A 17,231-nucleotide genomic window follows, 5' to 3' on the forward strand; every position below is an offset into this window, starting at 1 on the left:
AGTGAAAAAAACAAATCTTGGAAAAATAGAGGAAATGACTAAATGAAGTGTGTAAATAGTCAGGTTTTTACTATATGGTCACAGAACCCCTCAGTGACTTCTAATATCCTTATCACTTACAGTAGGGGGTACATTATCCCTTATAATACATGAGTGATACTCAGAGTTCCCTGTATAACTCAGCCTGCAGCCTTGTGCCTTTATATGGTCACAGAACAACCCCTCAGTGACTTCTAATATCCTTATCATTTACAGTAGGGGGTACATTATCCATTATAATAAATTAGTGATACTCAAAGTTCCCTGTATAAATCAGTCTGCAGCCTTGTGCCTTTATATGGTCACAGAACAACCCCTCAGTGACTTCTAATATCCTTATCATTTACTGTAGGGGGTACATTATCCCTTATAATAAATTAGTGATACTCAAAGTTCCCTGTATAAATCAGTCTGCAGCCTTGTGCCTTTATATGGTCACAGAACTCCTCAGTGACTTCTAACATCCTTATCAGTTACAGTAGGGGGTACATTATCCCTTATAATACATGAGTGATACTCAGAGTTCCCTGTATAACTCAGCCTGCAGCCTTGTGCCTTTATATGGTCACAGAACCCTTCAGTGACTTCTAATATCCTTATCATTTACTGTAGGGGGTACATTATCCCTTATAATACACGAGTGATACTCAGAGTTCCCTGTATAACTCAGCCTGCAGCCTTGTGCCTTTATATAGTCACAGAACCCCTCAGTGACTTCTAATATCCTTATCATTTACAGTAGGGGGTACATTATCCCTTATAATACATGAGTGATACTCAGAGTTCCCTGTATAACCCAGTCTGCAGCCTTGTGCCTTTATATGGTCACAGAACAACCCCTCAGTGACTTCTAATATCCTTATCATTTACAGTAGGGGGTACATTATCCCTTATAATACATGAGTGATACTCAGAGTTCCCTGTATAACCCAGTCTGCAGCCTATTGCCTTTATATGGTCACAGAATCCCTCTGTGACTTCTAAAATCCTTATTATTTACAGTAGGGGTACATAATAAAAAAATAAACTCTGCAATGAAAAGCTGCATATTGAGAGCATTTATATTGATGAATAAGATGGGATTGGGTTACAGTGCTTGGCCAGACCACATAAAGAGACTAGGGAGTGCCATATAGAGTGTAAGCTCTAAATTCAAGACAGTCTAACATTAAATTCCAGGGCATTAAAAGTTAAAAAGTTAAAAGTTAATATAATAAGAATACGCAGCCAGATTTCCCGGCATGCCACACTAGAATTAACAAATGCCTCATTGCCTCCGCAGGTTTATTTATAAATTCAGATAATGCTATTGCAGACTCTCTCCTGTAGGTGTCACTACCTGATCTCTCATACATCGAGCAGCTGATCAGAGCAGCCCTGCTAAATACACTGCAGTACTGAAGAGCTTAGACATGGCCCCGCCCTCTCCGGCTTCATTCCTATGTGACAGTCAGGATATTGTGCCAGGAGATGGGCACTTCCTGTTAAGGTCAGTTTCCTGGGAAGCTGGCAGTTAAAATCCAGCTGGGAATAGGGCTGCTGCATATCTGTGTCTCCTCTTGCTTGGGATGACATGACTCTGATAGAACTGGGGAAGGAATATTGGTGCACACAGCTCTGAGGGAAAACCTTTAGCTTTGCACTTGCATGCACTGGACTCCTTGCAGGAATTCTATAGATTTTTCTTTATTGCTGAAGACCAAAGCTGAATAGAAGGAGTGGGATCCATTTTGGGGGTAAATATAGGAGTTAAAAAGGACAGATTTATTTTACAGAACAGTAGGCAGTTTCAGTTAGTGCAGGACAACATGTTCAGCTGGCTGGGGACTGAGGACCGTAGGAAGAAAGACCCTGAGGTGTTCCAGACGGTCAGCGATGGCCTGAGGAAGCTCTACAAGACCAAGCTGCTCCCCCTGGAAGAATATTACAAATTCCATGAGTTTCATTCGCCGGCTCTGGAGGATGCGGATTTTGATAACAAGCCCATGGTCCTGCTGGTTGGACAGTACTCTACAGGGAAGACGTCCTTCATCAGGTAATGGGTTTGAAGTGCTGCTTAGAATTTGTGGGTTCAGTCGGCTCTGAAGGGCTGGTAGTGCATGATATTTAGGATAGATCAACACTGTGAACTCAACTCTTTTGGGAAAGTCTGGGTCTCTTCTGTGATTCCGATTAATTTAATAATGCAGGAATGGCCAGCCTTCAGTTATTCTTCAACTACAAACACACCTAAATAAATGCAACAGTTACATACTCTCTTCCTTACAGAGTAAAATCTAAAATAAGCTTCATCAGCTTCTAGATCTCTCTTCATTCTTTCTTCATACAAGAGTCAGAAGTCTGATTTGTGAATGACCATTAGATCTGATATATCTTTTGGGGGGATGTACTTTTCTAAATGAGCTCTCTCAACTTATTCCAGCACAAACAAAACCAACTGACTTTGGCGCAAATCATTCATGTAGAGAGACAGGATTTTGAAAGAGTGATCTCTAATACAAAAGGTGCCACCCAAAATGCTTTATTAGGCATAACTGTGATTTAAAATCTCCCAACCCCTGCCTGATTATTTCAGAAATTCTTTTTTTTAATTTAGAAAAGTTCATATTTCAGCACGTTGGAGTTTATATACATTTTCCTAATAATTACCCTTTAATAATGGTGGATACATGAAGTCTTGTTATACTGGTGGGCTCACTTTGTAAGTCTGATGGACGTGTTTTTGTAGCAATAAAGGAGTTCTCTACTGAAGGTCCCATGTAACTCTGTATGGCTGATGGGTTAGTTCTCTAGGGTATATGGGCTCAGTTCCCTGGGGCTGATAGTGATGGTGATGGGTTCAGATCTCTGAGGCTGATGAGAATCCATTTTTATAGCTCATGGTCGGAGATGATAGGCTCCTTACTATAAAACTAATCAGTAGGGCTTATAGTGTTCCAGGCTCTAGGGCTAATGGTTAATGCTGATGGACTAACTGGTGTAGGGATAATGGATACTATTGTGTAGGACTGGTGGTTAAAGATGATGGGCTCCCAACTGTAAGACTAATTGCTAGGGCTGAGGGGCTCCTTACGATGGGATTTTCTTACTGTCATACTGATGGATAGGGTTGGTGGACTCGATCCATTTGTGCATAGTCACAATATTAACTCTATTAGTACTATTCTTTGGCTGATGTGGAGGAGGTGTATCCTTTCTTTTTCTGGATCTCATGGATCTTAGTGCAACAGAACTTATTGGTTCACTGCTGTAGAACTTAAAATATAGAATTTGTCAAGTTATGGCCGTGTTGTAGACCCATCAGAGGCTATTGGGAGTTGTAGATCTGCAAGAGCTTCATTAGTAAAGATTGGCTGTTGCAATTTCACTTTTAGAAGGTTCTCCCCATCACATATATATATACACACACTCTGCAAAACATATTATTTGAGCTAAGGTAAAAAAAAGTTGTAGGGATCTTTTGCTTATGAGGGACTCTTGAGAGCCACAGGTCGTACATGCTATTAGAGCAGAGCAATTTCATATAGTTCAATGGTCACTTATGGTTCTGTTAGTAATTATCTGCCTGCTTAATGTAATTCTTTAGGCTCCTCAAATGACTGATGCTTGTAACAAAACACATATTGAAGCACTTATAAAAATATAATGAGCTGGGAAATGTGCTGAGGATGCGCTTGGCGTGCATTTCCAGTGCACTTTACTGGGCAAATATGCACTTGAGTCTTAATCTAGGTACACATACATGTTAAGGGGTGTGCTGGAGGTGGATCAGATGAACAGCACACGGCATATGTATATTTGTCATGTTTTGTACCTACTGCTTTCTCTTTTTATCTAGAACAGTATTAGTTCTGTAGCAGTAAATCAGCAGTACAATTATTAAGAATGTTGGTGAATATAGGTGTCTCCGTTAGTAAAAATTACGAGTGCTTATTTTAAAATAAATTTAAGTAAAATTAAATTGTTATAAAACAAATTCAAATTACATGTAAATAGCTATATAGACGTAGGCCTTTCTAGGAATAGCTATTAGTGATGATTTTGCTTCCTGTTTAGAAGTTCAGGATGGGAATACCGTTCCTTTGGGAAAGTTGAGACTGAGTTACATGTAGAAGAGCATAATATGGTACAGCAGTGAACAAACTTTATTTGCAGACCAATTATAGGAAATGCCTTCTGTTGTATTGTATTTGCCCACAGAGAGACAGAAGATGGCACAGGATGATGCTCATGAGGAAGGTGACACAAGATTAGTCTGCTATGGATGGTTGCACACGATGATGTAACAGGATGAAGGTATTGGGAAAGTGGGAAAAGGATGATGCTGTTGAGAAAGGTGAGATAGGATGATACTGTTGGGAAAGGTGAGATAGGATGATGCTGTTGGGAAAAGTGAGATAGGATGATGCTGTTGGGAAAGGTGAGATAGGATGATCTGTTGGGAAAGGTGGCACAAGATAAAGGTATTGGGAAAGTGGGAAAAGTATGAAGCTGTTGGGAAAGGTGAGATTGGATGACTGTTTTAGTGGCACACGGTGACATTGTTGTGGAAGGTGATACAGGATGATTTTGGGGAAGGTGATACAAGATGTGTTTGGGGAAGGTGGAACAGGATGACTTTGGGGAAAATGGCACAGGATTAAGGTTTTGGGGAAGGTGAAAATGGATGAAGTTGGGAAAGGCAATGCAAGATTATATTGCTTTGGTGGCACAGGATGACCTTGTTGGGGAAGGTGGTGTGGGTGAGAAGATAATGTTGTTAAGACATTGGGTAAGGAAGATGGACAGGTAAGATGAGATAATGCTGTTCTGGAAGGGTAGACAAGGTGACATTGTTGGGAAGGGTTATTTTATTTGGGGAAGGTGCCATAGAATAATGGCAGGGAGAGAGAAGACAGAATGATTTTCTTGTGTAAGAAACAAAGAGTATAATGATCTTAGGGTAGGTGCAATGTGGTTATAGTTTTGAAGGTGACTACGGATATAACCGTGGCCAGACAAACCAGAACCCTGTACCTTCCAGAGGTCACATACTGAATTACACTTATTTGTTCCTTTGTTTCTGATGACTGCATGAAACATAAGAATTGCCTTTTCCCAGCAAGAATGAAGCAGAAATACAAAACCACAATGAGAACATAAATCTTAATGGGCCCAGTTATTGTAGTGCTCATGTCTCGCAACAACCCCACAAGCACGTGAACAAATCCAAACACTTATTTTGGACTGGCACAAGTTATTCCTATGTAGAAGGAAAACAACTCAGTCTAGTTCTTTGTCTAGGTCTTTGTCTAGTTCTTTGTCTAGTTTTTTTGTCTAGTTCTTCATCTATTTCTTCATCTAGTCTTGTGAAGTTTCTACTGATCTCACTTGTTACAGGTTGGTCTAGCCCTGTGACTTTCTCATGTTTTGTCAGGCCACAAGATGGTCTAGTCCTTTGAAGGTTTTTATTGATTTGCTAATGGTTGGTTTAGCCCTTTAAACATTCTTATACTCTGATTGGCTAAAAGTTGGTCTAACCCAGTGCTCTGATTGTCTACAGCTAAGTTTAGTACTGTTAATGCTTTTTATTACCAAGAGATTGGAATATCCCTATGAATGTTCCATTGCTCTGACTAGCAAAGCCTAAAACTATCTAGGAACTGACACAGAGCTGTCAGGGGGGTAATATCAACATGTGTGAGCCCCTTGACAAATTTTGCATGACCTGATCCCTATCCATGCCCACCCTATAGTTCAGCACAGGTTGTTTTTTATGCTCTGTTGAGGGAAGGGGGGTTATGCTCTGTTTTATGCTCATGGGGGAAGAGCAGGATTCAGAAAGAGACAATTTTCCAGTTTCCTTCACAATTTCCTGCCTCTTTGAGTGACTGTGGGAGGGCAGGTCAGAGTCCACAACTGTCATGCTCATGTCTGACACTGGATATGATTGCTAACACCCATTTAGGCTGAGGGACTACTGTACAACTAACCCACCCAGCATACTGAACTTTAAATACACTATATAAATTATTTGAATCTTGTTTCCTTCAGTCTGGGAATTTATAGTTCTAGCAAGCAGGCAGGAGCCATTTTGTGGACTGTTATTAAAGGGCACCTGTTGGGTAAAAATGTTATGAGCTAATAGAGCCCGCATTCCGGTTGGGGATAACAGTAGTTTTTTTAAAAAGAAATGCCCCCACCATCGATAAAATTTTTACCCAACCGGTGCCCTTTAAAGGAGAAATATAGGATAAATGAAAAACCCCTAATTTTGTAGGCAATTATGAGTAATATATGACTTTGCTTTTACATGGTGCTAAAAATTTATATTATCTTTATCGGTGCTCCTATAGATGTTCTCTGGTCCCTGTCTGTGTTTCAAATGAGGGGTGGGCATGTCCTAACGGTCCCTGCCAGAAGCACAGTAGGAGGGGGACAGCCAATCACAGCCCTGCGGTCACACAAGCACAGACAGGCTTCAGTTCCCTATCAGGTCCTGCTAGCTGCTGATTGGTTCCTGTCCTACAGTACAGTGAGCTGAGAGCCACCAGCTCCCATGCACAGCCTGGGAATTCAGGGAGCAGGGAGTGGAAGAGAAGGGAGGGATTATTGGGGTTTTTGCAGAAATATTCAATAAATAGCCTGAAACACTACTAAAAAGCACAATTCTTCTATATTTAAATGAGTATAACGCACTCGTACATTCTTATGTTTTACACAAAATGTCTCCTTTAAGACAAGCCTTGCATTATCTCAGAATCTTGTTTGTGCTGCAGAATGGGGGACCTGAGGTCCATCCCCATGCCCTGGCTACACAATTAAACAGTGAAGACAATGGGGGAATGTGGGGAAAGCAGTGACAGGAAGTGCTGAATGGAAAGTGAAAGTAATTGCCTGCCCCGCCTCTATGCCTAAGGCATAGAGGAGGGGCGGACAATATTTGATTGACGGCTAAGATTTTTAAATGAGCTTACAACAGCTATGAATGCTTTAATAAAAAATTTACATTGGATTTCATGTTTAATTTGAAAAGAACTTTTATTATACAGCTTTTTCTGTCTGGGTGACAGGTCCACTTTAAGATCAGTTGTAGACAGTGGTGTTCTGAGATCACTTGCAGTTTCTTTTTCCTCTCACCAATTATGTATTTTTATTGTAGATCCATTAAAGTTCCCTGGGATTTTTTATATCTTTACAGTCCTTATACAAAAGGCTGCATTGATAAATAGAAGATGTCGGTGATTTCCAGCATTACCTCACTGTTTGTGTCCCACTGAAGGTTTTTTTTGACTGCTCGTTTCCCTTGCTCATTAGCAATAAGCCATGTAGTGAAATTGAAAGTTACGGGACTTCTGACAGACTGGGATATTGTCTGCTTCATCCCTGGGGTGCGGACTGTTGTTTAGGCAGGACTTTCCCTCAGCATTGACTCACTTCTCTCTATGTGTTACAGATCCAGCTGTTGTTTCTTTTAAAAAAAATCCAAATACCCCCCCCCCCTGAATTAATGTGCCCAATTGAAGGCTTTAGAGCATTAGAGCCTAGGGGAGAAAGGTTTAATTGTTCAGCTATACAAAGTTTCCTGCAGAATTGTGACATTGTTTTATGGTTATCTCTGTGTGATACCGATGTTGCCATCGTTTTATGGTATCTCTGTACAGACTATGAGCAAACTTAGGGGACTGTTCCTGCTGAATTGTTCTTAGTACAGGGAATACCTATGTTGCCATAGTTTTATGGGATCTCTCTCTACAGACTATGAGCAAACTTAGGGGACTGTTCCTGCTGAATTGTTCTTAGTACAGGGAATACCTATGTTGCCATAGTTTTATGGGATCTCCCTGTACAGACTATGAGCAAACTTAGGGGACTGTTCCTGCTGAATTGTGCTTAGTACAGGGAATACCTATGCTGCCGTAGTTTTATGGGATCTCTCTGTACAGACTATGAGGAAATGTAGGGGCTGTTCCTGCTGAATTGTGCTTTGTACAAGGGAATACCTATGCTGCCAACACACAGCAGGGGCTAATGAGCACGCACTATTGCACATGCCATTTTTTACTGGATAGAAATATCAGAAGGAAGCTAGAGGTTAGTGGCTGGACCTTACAAAGTGGCATATACCCCAACCACCCACACCCCACAGTTATTGTTTGCTTATTACACATTTAAATGCAATTTTAATGACCTTCATATTCTCCATACGCAGTAACTTAGCCTAAGGTCATGTTATATATATATATATATATGTGTGTGTGTGTGTATATATCTGTGTTTGGGTTAAGTGGCACTTGAATTTAAAGGGAGAGAAATGATTTAACAAACATATTTCAAGCAAAGCGAATGCTCTGATGTGTCTCCAGAGACCCAAAGGCCAATTTAGAGCCTGAAAAACAAGTTGGATGTGTGAACTTTTCATTTCAGATATAGAAGTTCCCACAATGCTGTCACCCATGACATTTGCATTCAAATACTTTGACTTTATAAAAGTATAGCAGTGGATAAATGCCCCAGAATTAGTTCAGCTGACGAATAACAAGGTATTTCATTGGACCCACCGGGGGTAGAGGAGCCCTTCCATGTCTGACCACGGGCTATGGATGATGATAGAGATTGTTCTTCTACCAGGGTTCTATCTCCAAATCTCACCCTCATTAATCTTCTTCCTGAACTTTCAAGGGTATTTAGTGGAGCAAATTGACATTTTTTTAGAAATCTCCCCCCTCCCCGTACTTGTACCTGGGCAGGGGTGCCCAAAAGGAAGATTGGAATCTACCAGTAGACCTTTAGCTGGTGATCAGTAGATCTCAAGAAACAGCTTTTCTAAATCATGATTCAGATAATTGTTATGTTATAGTCACATAATAAATAGACGTTTAATACATATAACAATATATATTTTCCCATTAATCGGTATTTAAGTAATATTTTCCAGGGAACAGAATGCTAACAATGCTTTTATGGATGTAGATCATCATGGGACAACATCACAAAAAGTAGACCTCACATTAGTATGGGCACTCATGTACCTGGGCTATCAAGGGTATCTAGGAAAGCAAATAGATATTATTCAATTGTTTTAATTGGAGCAATAAGAAGTCTGTAACTGAATATGGTTCAAGCATTGGTCAGAACATCTGTGCTTAATAAGTCACACGCCCCAGTTCAGAGAAGTAGGAAACTGTTCACTGAGCAGCAGTTTAATGATGAGTTCTTCCTATAATTTATGAGCTTTAAAATGGATATAATGGTGCTGGCAGCTATCATGCTTTGTTACCGAATGTAATACTTGAAGAACCAGATGTGGTGCATATATGGCGGCTTTAGAGATATTAGAGCTAAAGTTGTAACATTGTCCCTTCTCTTTGCAGATACCTCCTAGAGCAGGACTTTCCAGGGATGCGCATCGGACCTGAGCCCACCACAGACTCCTTCATTGCAGTGATGCACGGGGACGTGGAGGGGGTTATTCCTGGCAATGCTCTAGTGGTGGATCCTAAGAAACCTTTTAGAAAACTCAATGCATTTGGAAATGCCTTCCTGAATAGGTGAGTATTTTGTCATATATTACCCCCACGGATTCCTCTAGCAGTTACCATTATATATGCATTAATGAATAAAACTTAAATGCTACTGTCATCTATAGGCAAAATGTCCCCTTAAAGGACATGTAAAGCCTACATTTTTCAACCGTGTATATAAGTTGGGCGTATCTTCCCCACCCAAGCCACATCATTTGTACTACATATACCCCTCCATTTGCCAGCGCCATCACATTTTCCTAAAACGAATAGCAGCTTTCATCGGCGGTTGAGCACTGTAATGGTTAAGCTGAGCTCAGGAGAGGTGGTTAGGTGAAAAAAATAGGATCAGACAGTTAGAGCAGAGTTTCTATGGGAACCAGCAAAGCTATCTCTTCATTGGCTGTTAGACTGGAGGGTGTGTTTAGTGATCTGAGCTAAGAAGAACTGAGCATGCTCATGAGCCAACAGCCAAAGTCAATTCCTGAGGGAGGCGGCAGAGTGAGTTAGAGGAGGAGAAGGATTTCTAAGTGCTAAAGTGGATGCTGCAGCCTTACTTTTAACCTTTAAACAACCAAAGTGGCAGTTATCTAAAGATTTCAAAGAGGCTGTTCACTGATTAAATTTTTGTGGGGTTGGGAGTTTACATGTCCTTTAAGATCACATTCCTACAGCTGGTGCTAAATATCAGTGTGTTTGGTACACCTGTCCATACAGAAAGCCACTGGTAGCCACAGAGTAGAAAGGGTTAATGCTGCTAGCAGTCGATTTATTAGCTTGGGTCAGGGAGGAAGCATTTGATGCCTCCGGTACTTAGATCCCATTAAGTTAATAGCAACACAGATGAGTAGTAAGCACAGGCTCTGAACGGAAGCATTACTCAGAGGTTCCTGCTGGAGTGCAGTGGGTCAGCCTGTGTAAGTGAGCCGTGTGCTGAGCAAGTGGATAAACACGTCGGTTCTGATTCATGTATTGCCAGGTAATTATTAGAGTCTTATTGAGCAGACATCATAGAGGGGATTAGCTCATCTAAGACTAAAGGGCATTATACACAAACAGATAGAGGAAAATTGCCAGCGCACGATTTGCCTTTAAAAATAATTATTACAAAAATTGAGGTGTTAGAACCACAGTTTGGCCAAAATATGTAAGCTCACGTGCCACGTCAAGGCCCCTCATTGTACGTGAGTCCTACAATATCCATTAGCATTCTAGGTATGTAGTGCATACAAAATCAAGTCCCACAGGAAACAGTGTGACTGAGTAGTGCACTTACCCTTAACTCAGGCGCTGTAGTGAGAAAGCAGAGAGCTTTTACGCCCCAGCCCATTAACATACACCTGTAAATCATTGTTTTAGACTGGAACTACACGATGCGTCTTCATTAGATCCGACTCGAGGAGAGGAGACGGAAGCGACAAAAATAAGGCAAGTAATAGAAATTTCGGACCATGTCGCTGTGTGCATCCGACAGTTGCAGATGAAGACGCAACGTGCAGCGTCTGCATCTGACAGTTGCGTCATGTCGGATGCATGCAGTGACAAGGTCAGACATTTCTATTACCTTATTTTCGTTGCATCCGTTTCCTCTCATCGCGTCTGATCTGATGAAGACGCATCGTGTAGTTCCAGCCTTGAAGGCTGAATGGCAGAAAAATTTGGCTACAATTTGTACACGAAACACAGAAAGAAATCACCAGCACTAGGTCTAACGCACAATCTGCTCCTATAAACGACAAAAATACAATATTTGTACACAGAGAGTATATACAAATGTTATATAAACATATATATACCATTAAATCACTGAACTTTGGCCTTCCATCTTTATATACAAGAGGACAAGACTTCTCTGTGGTCTTCTGATCAGGAAGGGAATCAGGAAGGGTACAGTCCAATCGATATTCAGGCATTGGTTTGTTGGATAATTTGGGAGTGTCGTATTTATGGAAAGTGGTATCTGCAATAACTTGTGAGATTTCACACAGAGCATATAATTATCCAGCAATGAAGTGTAAGGGTTCTGAGGGTTTATATTGTGCAGACGATGGGGATTTCCATAACAGCATAACATGGTATTTGGACTCTAGGCTCTAATTAAACTCTCACACCCCCTCGTTGTTATAATGAGAGGATACACCCAAATATCTGGTTGTACATGCAGTGCCAACATATGTTACTATATTTGCTGAGCTTCTGTATATCTGTAATGATGGGTCAATGCACTGGTGAAAATGAACCCGTACTGTAGATTATGATGACTTTACTGAGGGATTCTGCAAACATAAACCACAAGGCTGAGTTATACAGGGAGCTCTGAGTATCACTCATGTATTATAAGGGTTAATGTACCCCCTACTGTAAATGATAAGGATATTAGAAGTCACTGAGGGGTTCTGTGGCCATATAAAGGCACAAGGCTGCAGGCTGAGTTATACAGGGAACGCTGAGTATCACTCATGTATTATAAGGGATAATGTACCCCCTACTGTAAATTATAAGGATATTAGAAGTCACTGAGGGGTTCTGTGACCATATAAAGACACAAGGCTGCAGGCTGAGTTATACAGGGAACGCTGAGTATCACTCATGTATTATAAGGGATAATGTACCCCCTACTGTAAATGATAAGGATATTAGAAGTCACTGAGGGGTTGTTCTGTGACCATATAAAGGCACAAGGCTGCAGGCTGAGCTATACAGGGAACTCTGAGTATCACTAATGTATTATAAGGGATAATGTACCCCCTACTGTAAATGATAAGGATATTAGAAGTCACTGAGGGGTTCTGTGACCATATAAAGGCACAAGGCTGCAGGCTGAGTTATACAGGGATCTCTGAGTACCAATTATGTATTATAAGGTTTAATGTACCCCCTACTGTAAATGATAAGGATATTAGAAGTCACTGAGGGGTTATGTGGCTGCAGGCTGAGTTATACAGGGAACTCTGAGTATCACTCATGTATTATAAGGGATAATGTACCCCCTACTGTAAATTATAAGGATACTAGAAGTCACTGAGGGGTCCTGTGACCATATAAAGGCACAAGGCTGCAGGCTGAGTTATACAGGGAACGCTGAGTATCACTCATGTATTATAAGGGATAATGTACCCCCTACTGTAAATGATAAGGATATTAGAAGTCACTGAGGGGTTATGTGGCTGCAGGCTGAGTTATACAGGGAACTCTGAGTATCACTCATGTATTATAAGGGATAATGTACCCCCTACTGTAAATTATAAGGATATTAGAAGTCACTGAGGGGTCCTGTGACCATATAAAGGCACAAGGCTGCAGGCTGAGTTATACAGGGAACGCTGAGTATCACTCATGTATTATAAGGGATAATGTACCCCCTACTGTAAATGATAAGGATATTAGAAGTCACTGAGGGGTTGTTCTGTGACCATATAAAGGCACAAGGCTGCAGGCTGAATTATACAGGGATCTCTGAGTATCACTCATGTATTATAAGGGATAATGTACCCCCTACTGTAAATGATAAGGATATTAGAAGTCACTGAGGGGTTGTTCTGTGACCATATAAAGGCATAAGGTTGCAGGCTGAATTATACAGGGAACTCTGAGTATCACTCATGTATTATAAGGGATAATGTACCCCCTACTGTAAATGATAAGGATATTAGAAGTCACTGAGGGGTTGTTCTGTGACCATATAAAGGCACAAGGCTGCAGACTGAGCTATACAGGGAACTCTGAGTATCACTCATGTATTATAAGGGATAATGTACCCCCTACAGTAAATGATAAGGATATTAGAAGTCACTGAGAGGTTGTTCTGTGACCATATAAAGGCACAAGGCTGCAGGCTGAGTTATACAGGGATCTCTGAGTACCAATTATGTATTATAAGGTTTAATGTACCCCCTACTGTAAATGATAAGGATATTAGAAGTCACTGAGGGGTTATGTGGCTGCAGGCTGAGTTATACAGGGAACTCTGAGTATCACTCATGTATTATAAGGGATAATGTACCCCCTACTGTAAATTATAAGGATACTAGAAGTCACTGAGGGGTCCTGTGACCATATAAAGGCACAAGGCTGCAGGCTGAGTTATACAGGGAACGCTGAGTATCACTCATGTATTATAAGGGATAATGTACCCCCTACTGTAAATGATAAGGATATTAGAAGTCACTGAGGGGTTGTTCTGTGACCATATAAAGACACAAGGCTGCAGGCTGAGTTATACAGGGAACTCTGAGTATCACTCATGTATTATAAGGGATAATGTACCCCTACAGTAAATGATAAGGATATTAGAAGTCACTGAGAGGTTGTTCTGTGACCATATAAAGGCACAAGGCTGCAGGCTGAGTTATACAGGGATCTCTGAGTACCAATTATGTATTATAAGGTTTAATGTACCCCCTACTGTAAATGATAAGGATATTAGAAGTCACTGAGGGGTTATGTGGCTGCAGGCTGAGTTATACAGGGAACTCTGAGTATCACTCATGTATTATAAGGGATAATGTACCCCCTACTGTAAATTATAAGGATACTAGAAGTCACTGAGGGGTCCTGTGACCATATAAAGGCACAAGGCTGCAGGCTGAGTTATACAGGGAACGCTGAGTATCACTCATGTATTATAAGGGTTAATGTACCCCCTACTGTAAATGATAAGGATATTAGAAGTCACTGAGGGGTTATGTGGCTGCAGGCTGAGTTATACAGGGAACTCTGAGTATCACTCATGTATTATAAGGGATAATGTACCCCCTACTGTAAATTATAAGGATACTAGAAGTCACTGAGGGGTCCTGTGACCATATAAAGGCACAAGGCTGCAGGCTGAGTTATACAGGGAACGCTGAGTATCACTCATGTATTATAAGGGATAATGTACCCCCTACTGTAAATGATAAGGATATTAGAAGTCACTGAGGGGTTGTTCTGTGACCATATAAAGGCACAAGGCTGCAGGCTGAATTATACAGGGAACTCTGAGTATCACTCATGTATTATAAGGGATAATGTACCCCCTACTGTAAATGATAAGGATATTAGAAGTCACTGAGGGGTTGTTCTGTGACCATATAAAGGCATAAGGTTGCAGGCTGAATTATACAGGGAACTCTGAGTATCACTCATGTATTATAAGGGATAATGTACCCCCTACTGTAAATGATAAGGATATTAGAAGTCACTGAGGGGTTCTGTGACCATATAAAGGCACAAGGCTGCAGGCTGAGTTATACAGGGAACTCTGAGTATCACTCATGTATTATAAGGGATAATGTACCCCCTACTGTAAATGATAAGGAATGGGTCTCATACCCATGGGGACTGATATTGATGCAAATCTCCCCATGGACATCTGCAGATAAAATCACAAGAAGAGCTTTCTATAGTTTTGACAGTCTGCAATAGCAGTCACACAACATACCTGAGGCTGGGAAACGGTAGAAATTGGGGCCACAAGTTTCCCACAATGTGCCAAAGGTGGAAGCGATATAGCACAAATGTTGTACTTAACCTGAGACCAAAGCAAAGATGATCCTTACTTTTTATTGTTTTAGCTTTGCTCCAATTCTCTTGTGTTTTGCAGATTTGTTTGTGCCCAGCTGCCCAATCCCGTGCTGGAGAGCATCAGCGTCATCGACACACCAGGAATCCTGTCCGGAGAGAAACAAAGGATAAGTCGAGGTACGGCAACTGTATCTCCATGTGCACAATTGTTCTGTACAACATCAGGGGTGTGGCTTCCACATCTTCTTAAAGCAATTGTTCAGTATAAAAATAAAAACTGGGTAAATAGTCTGTGCAAAATAAAAAATGTTTCTAATATAGTTAGTTAGCCAAAAAAGTAACTGGAGTGACTGGATGTGTAATATAATAGCCAGAACACTACTTCCTGCTTAGCAGCTCTCTTGGTTTCCACTGATTGGTTACCAGGCAGTAACCAATCAGTGACTTGAGGGGGGGTGGGTCACAACTGTTTCTTTTGAATCTGAGCTGAATGCTGAGGATCAATTGCAAACTCACTGAACAGTTATGTCCCATGTGGTCCCCCTTAGAGTTGCTGACTAACTCAGAGTTAGAGAGCTGCAAAGCAGGAAGTAGTGTTCTGTTCTGTTACACAGCTTTTATACATTACATTTTTGGCTAACTAACTATACTAGAAACATTTTTTATTTTGCACATACTATATATTTAACCCGTTTTTTATATTAACACTGAACTGTTCCTTTAATGTTCCATTTACAGATATGTTATTATACTCTTCTTCCTTGTTAAGGGGATACGTATCCTTACTGATCAATTTTAAATGGACCCATAGATTACAATGGGATTCAGCTCATTGTGGGGTTGAATGGCTGGAAATCCTGCAGAAAATCTATAGGGTAACCCATTTAGGGTCTCATGAAACTGCCCCTTTGTAATAAAATATGTTGGTAAAGGATTATTCTAAAGGCCATTTCATATTGTGTGTGTGCCCTGCCCACTGTAATGGGTAATCAGGGGCACTGTGCCAATGAAATGAGTTGAGTAACTTGACCCTAATTTATTACCAGGGGCAGCAAAAACCGGAATTTCGGCACTTCTAATGCAGACAGCACAATTGAGCTCTCTGCACTAGCAATGCTTCCCCAGTCCCCTCCCCCCTTACACCTTCTATGGGTGGAGGGATGGGGTGGCAGCATCAACTTAGTCGCCTCAGGGTGGGATAAGGGCATGACTTCCCCTTGGATGATCATTCCTGCTGCTCATGAGACTCTCCCCTGGGGTTTCTTTTGCCATCAGTAATAATTGGGCCCCATACTACTAAGGGCTCTCACACACGGGCGGTTTTTCCTGCGCTTCCCTGCATTGCGCTTTCTTCCGTTCAGCCACACTCAATTATTGTGAAGGGGGCTGTACTCACACAGACGCATGTAGGCGCCAAACGCAGGTGGGACGCAGCATGTTGCATTTCACCTGCGTTCGGCCCCCTTCACAATAATTGAGTGTGTCTACTCCTGCGCTCCCTTGCGGCTGAACAGAAGAAAGCACTACGCAGGGGGGCGCATGAATGGCCGCGCTCCTGATCCCCCAAGCCACCCCTATTATGCTTAAACACAGCTATCAGAGACTAAGCAAAGTCATCCCTCTTAAATATAACCAGAAAATCATAATGAACAATTGTAGCTTTATATACTTTATAAAGGCTTGCAGGGCTTGAAATAAAAGTGTCCCTTTAAAGGGCCGGCAAGCACTAATTTGCATAATACCTATAAAGGATGGTTGAAATAAAAAGAGTTTAACTTTGCAGGGCATATTGACCCAAGCTGTGCATATTTTATGGCCTAAAGTTCAATCATATACACAAATATATTCTGTATGTTAGACATGGCATGTGCCTGCAGACAAATAGGCTACAATGTTACAAATAAATACAGGTTTTTGGTTCCGAATACATTGGTGCAAGAGAGAGTTGTGTGAGTATAATGGTGGCCATACACGGGCAGATAAAGCTGCCGATATGGGTCGTTTGGACCGATTTGACAGCTTATCTGCCCGTGTATGGGGGCTTCCGACGGGTCTTCCCGATCGATATCTGACCACCATATCGATCGGGAAGGTTGGATTTTTACCCGACCGACCGTCGGAGCCGATTGGCGCATCTTAATTCGATTGTTCGGCCATACGCTCGAATTACCCCCGATATAGCCA

At 41.3% G+C, this 17,231-nt stretch overlaps 1 protein-coding gene across 1 annotated transcript in view; it reads left to right on the plus strand.

Annotated features, from left to right (window-relative positions):
• Positions 1-1,514: 1,514 nt before the first annotated feature.
• Positions 1,515-17,231, plus strand: part of LOC108717680 (EH domain-containing protein 3) — a 33,824-nt gene continuing 18,107 nt past the window's right edge. Inside the window, exons 1-3 of the mRNA XM_018264925.2 lie at positions 1,515-2,074; positions 9,393-9,569; positions 15,127-15,224. Coding sequence (XP_018120414.1) covers positions 1,848-2,074; positions 9,393-9,569; positions 15,127-15,224 — 502 coding nt within the window. The 5' untranslated portion in view covers positions 1,515-1,847. The remainder of the gene's footprint in view (positions 2,075-9,392; positions 9,570-15,126; positions 15,225-17,231) is intronic.

This window comes from Xenopus laevis, chromosome 5S, assembly GCF_017654675.1.
Source record: "Xenopus laevis strain J_2021 chromosome 5S, Xenopus_laevis_v10.1, whole genome shotgun sequence".
NCBI lineage: Eukaryota > Metazoa > Chordata > Amphibia > Anura > Pipidae > Xenopus > Xenopus laevis.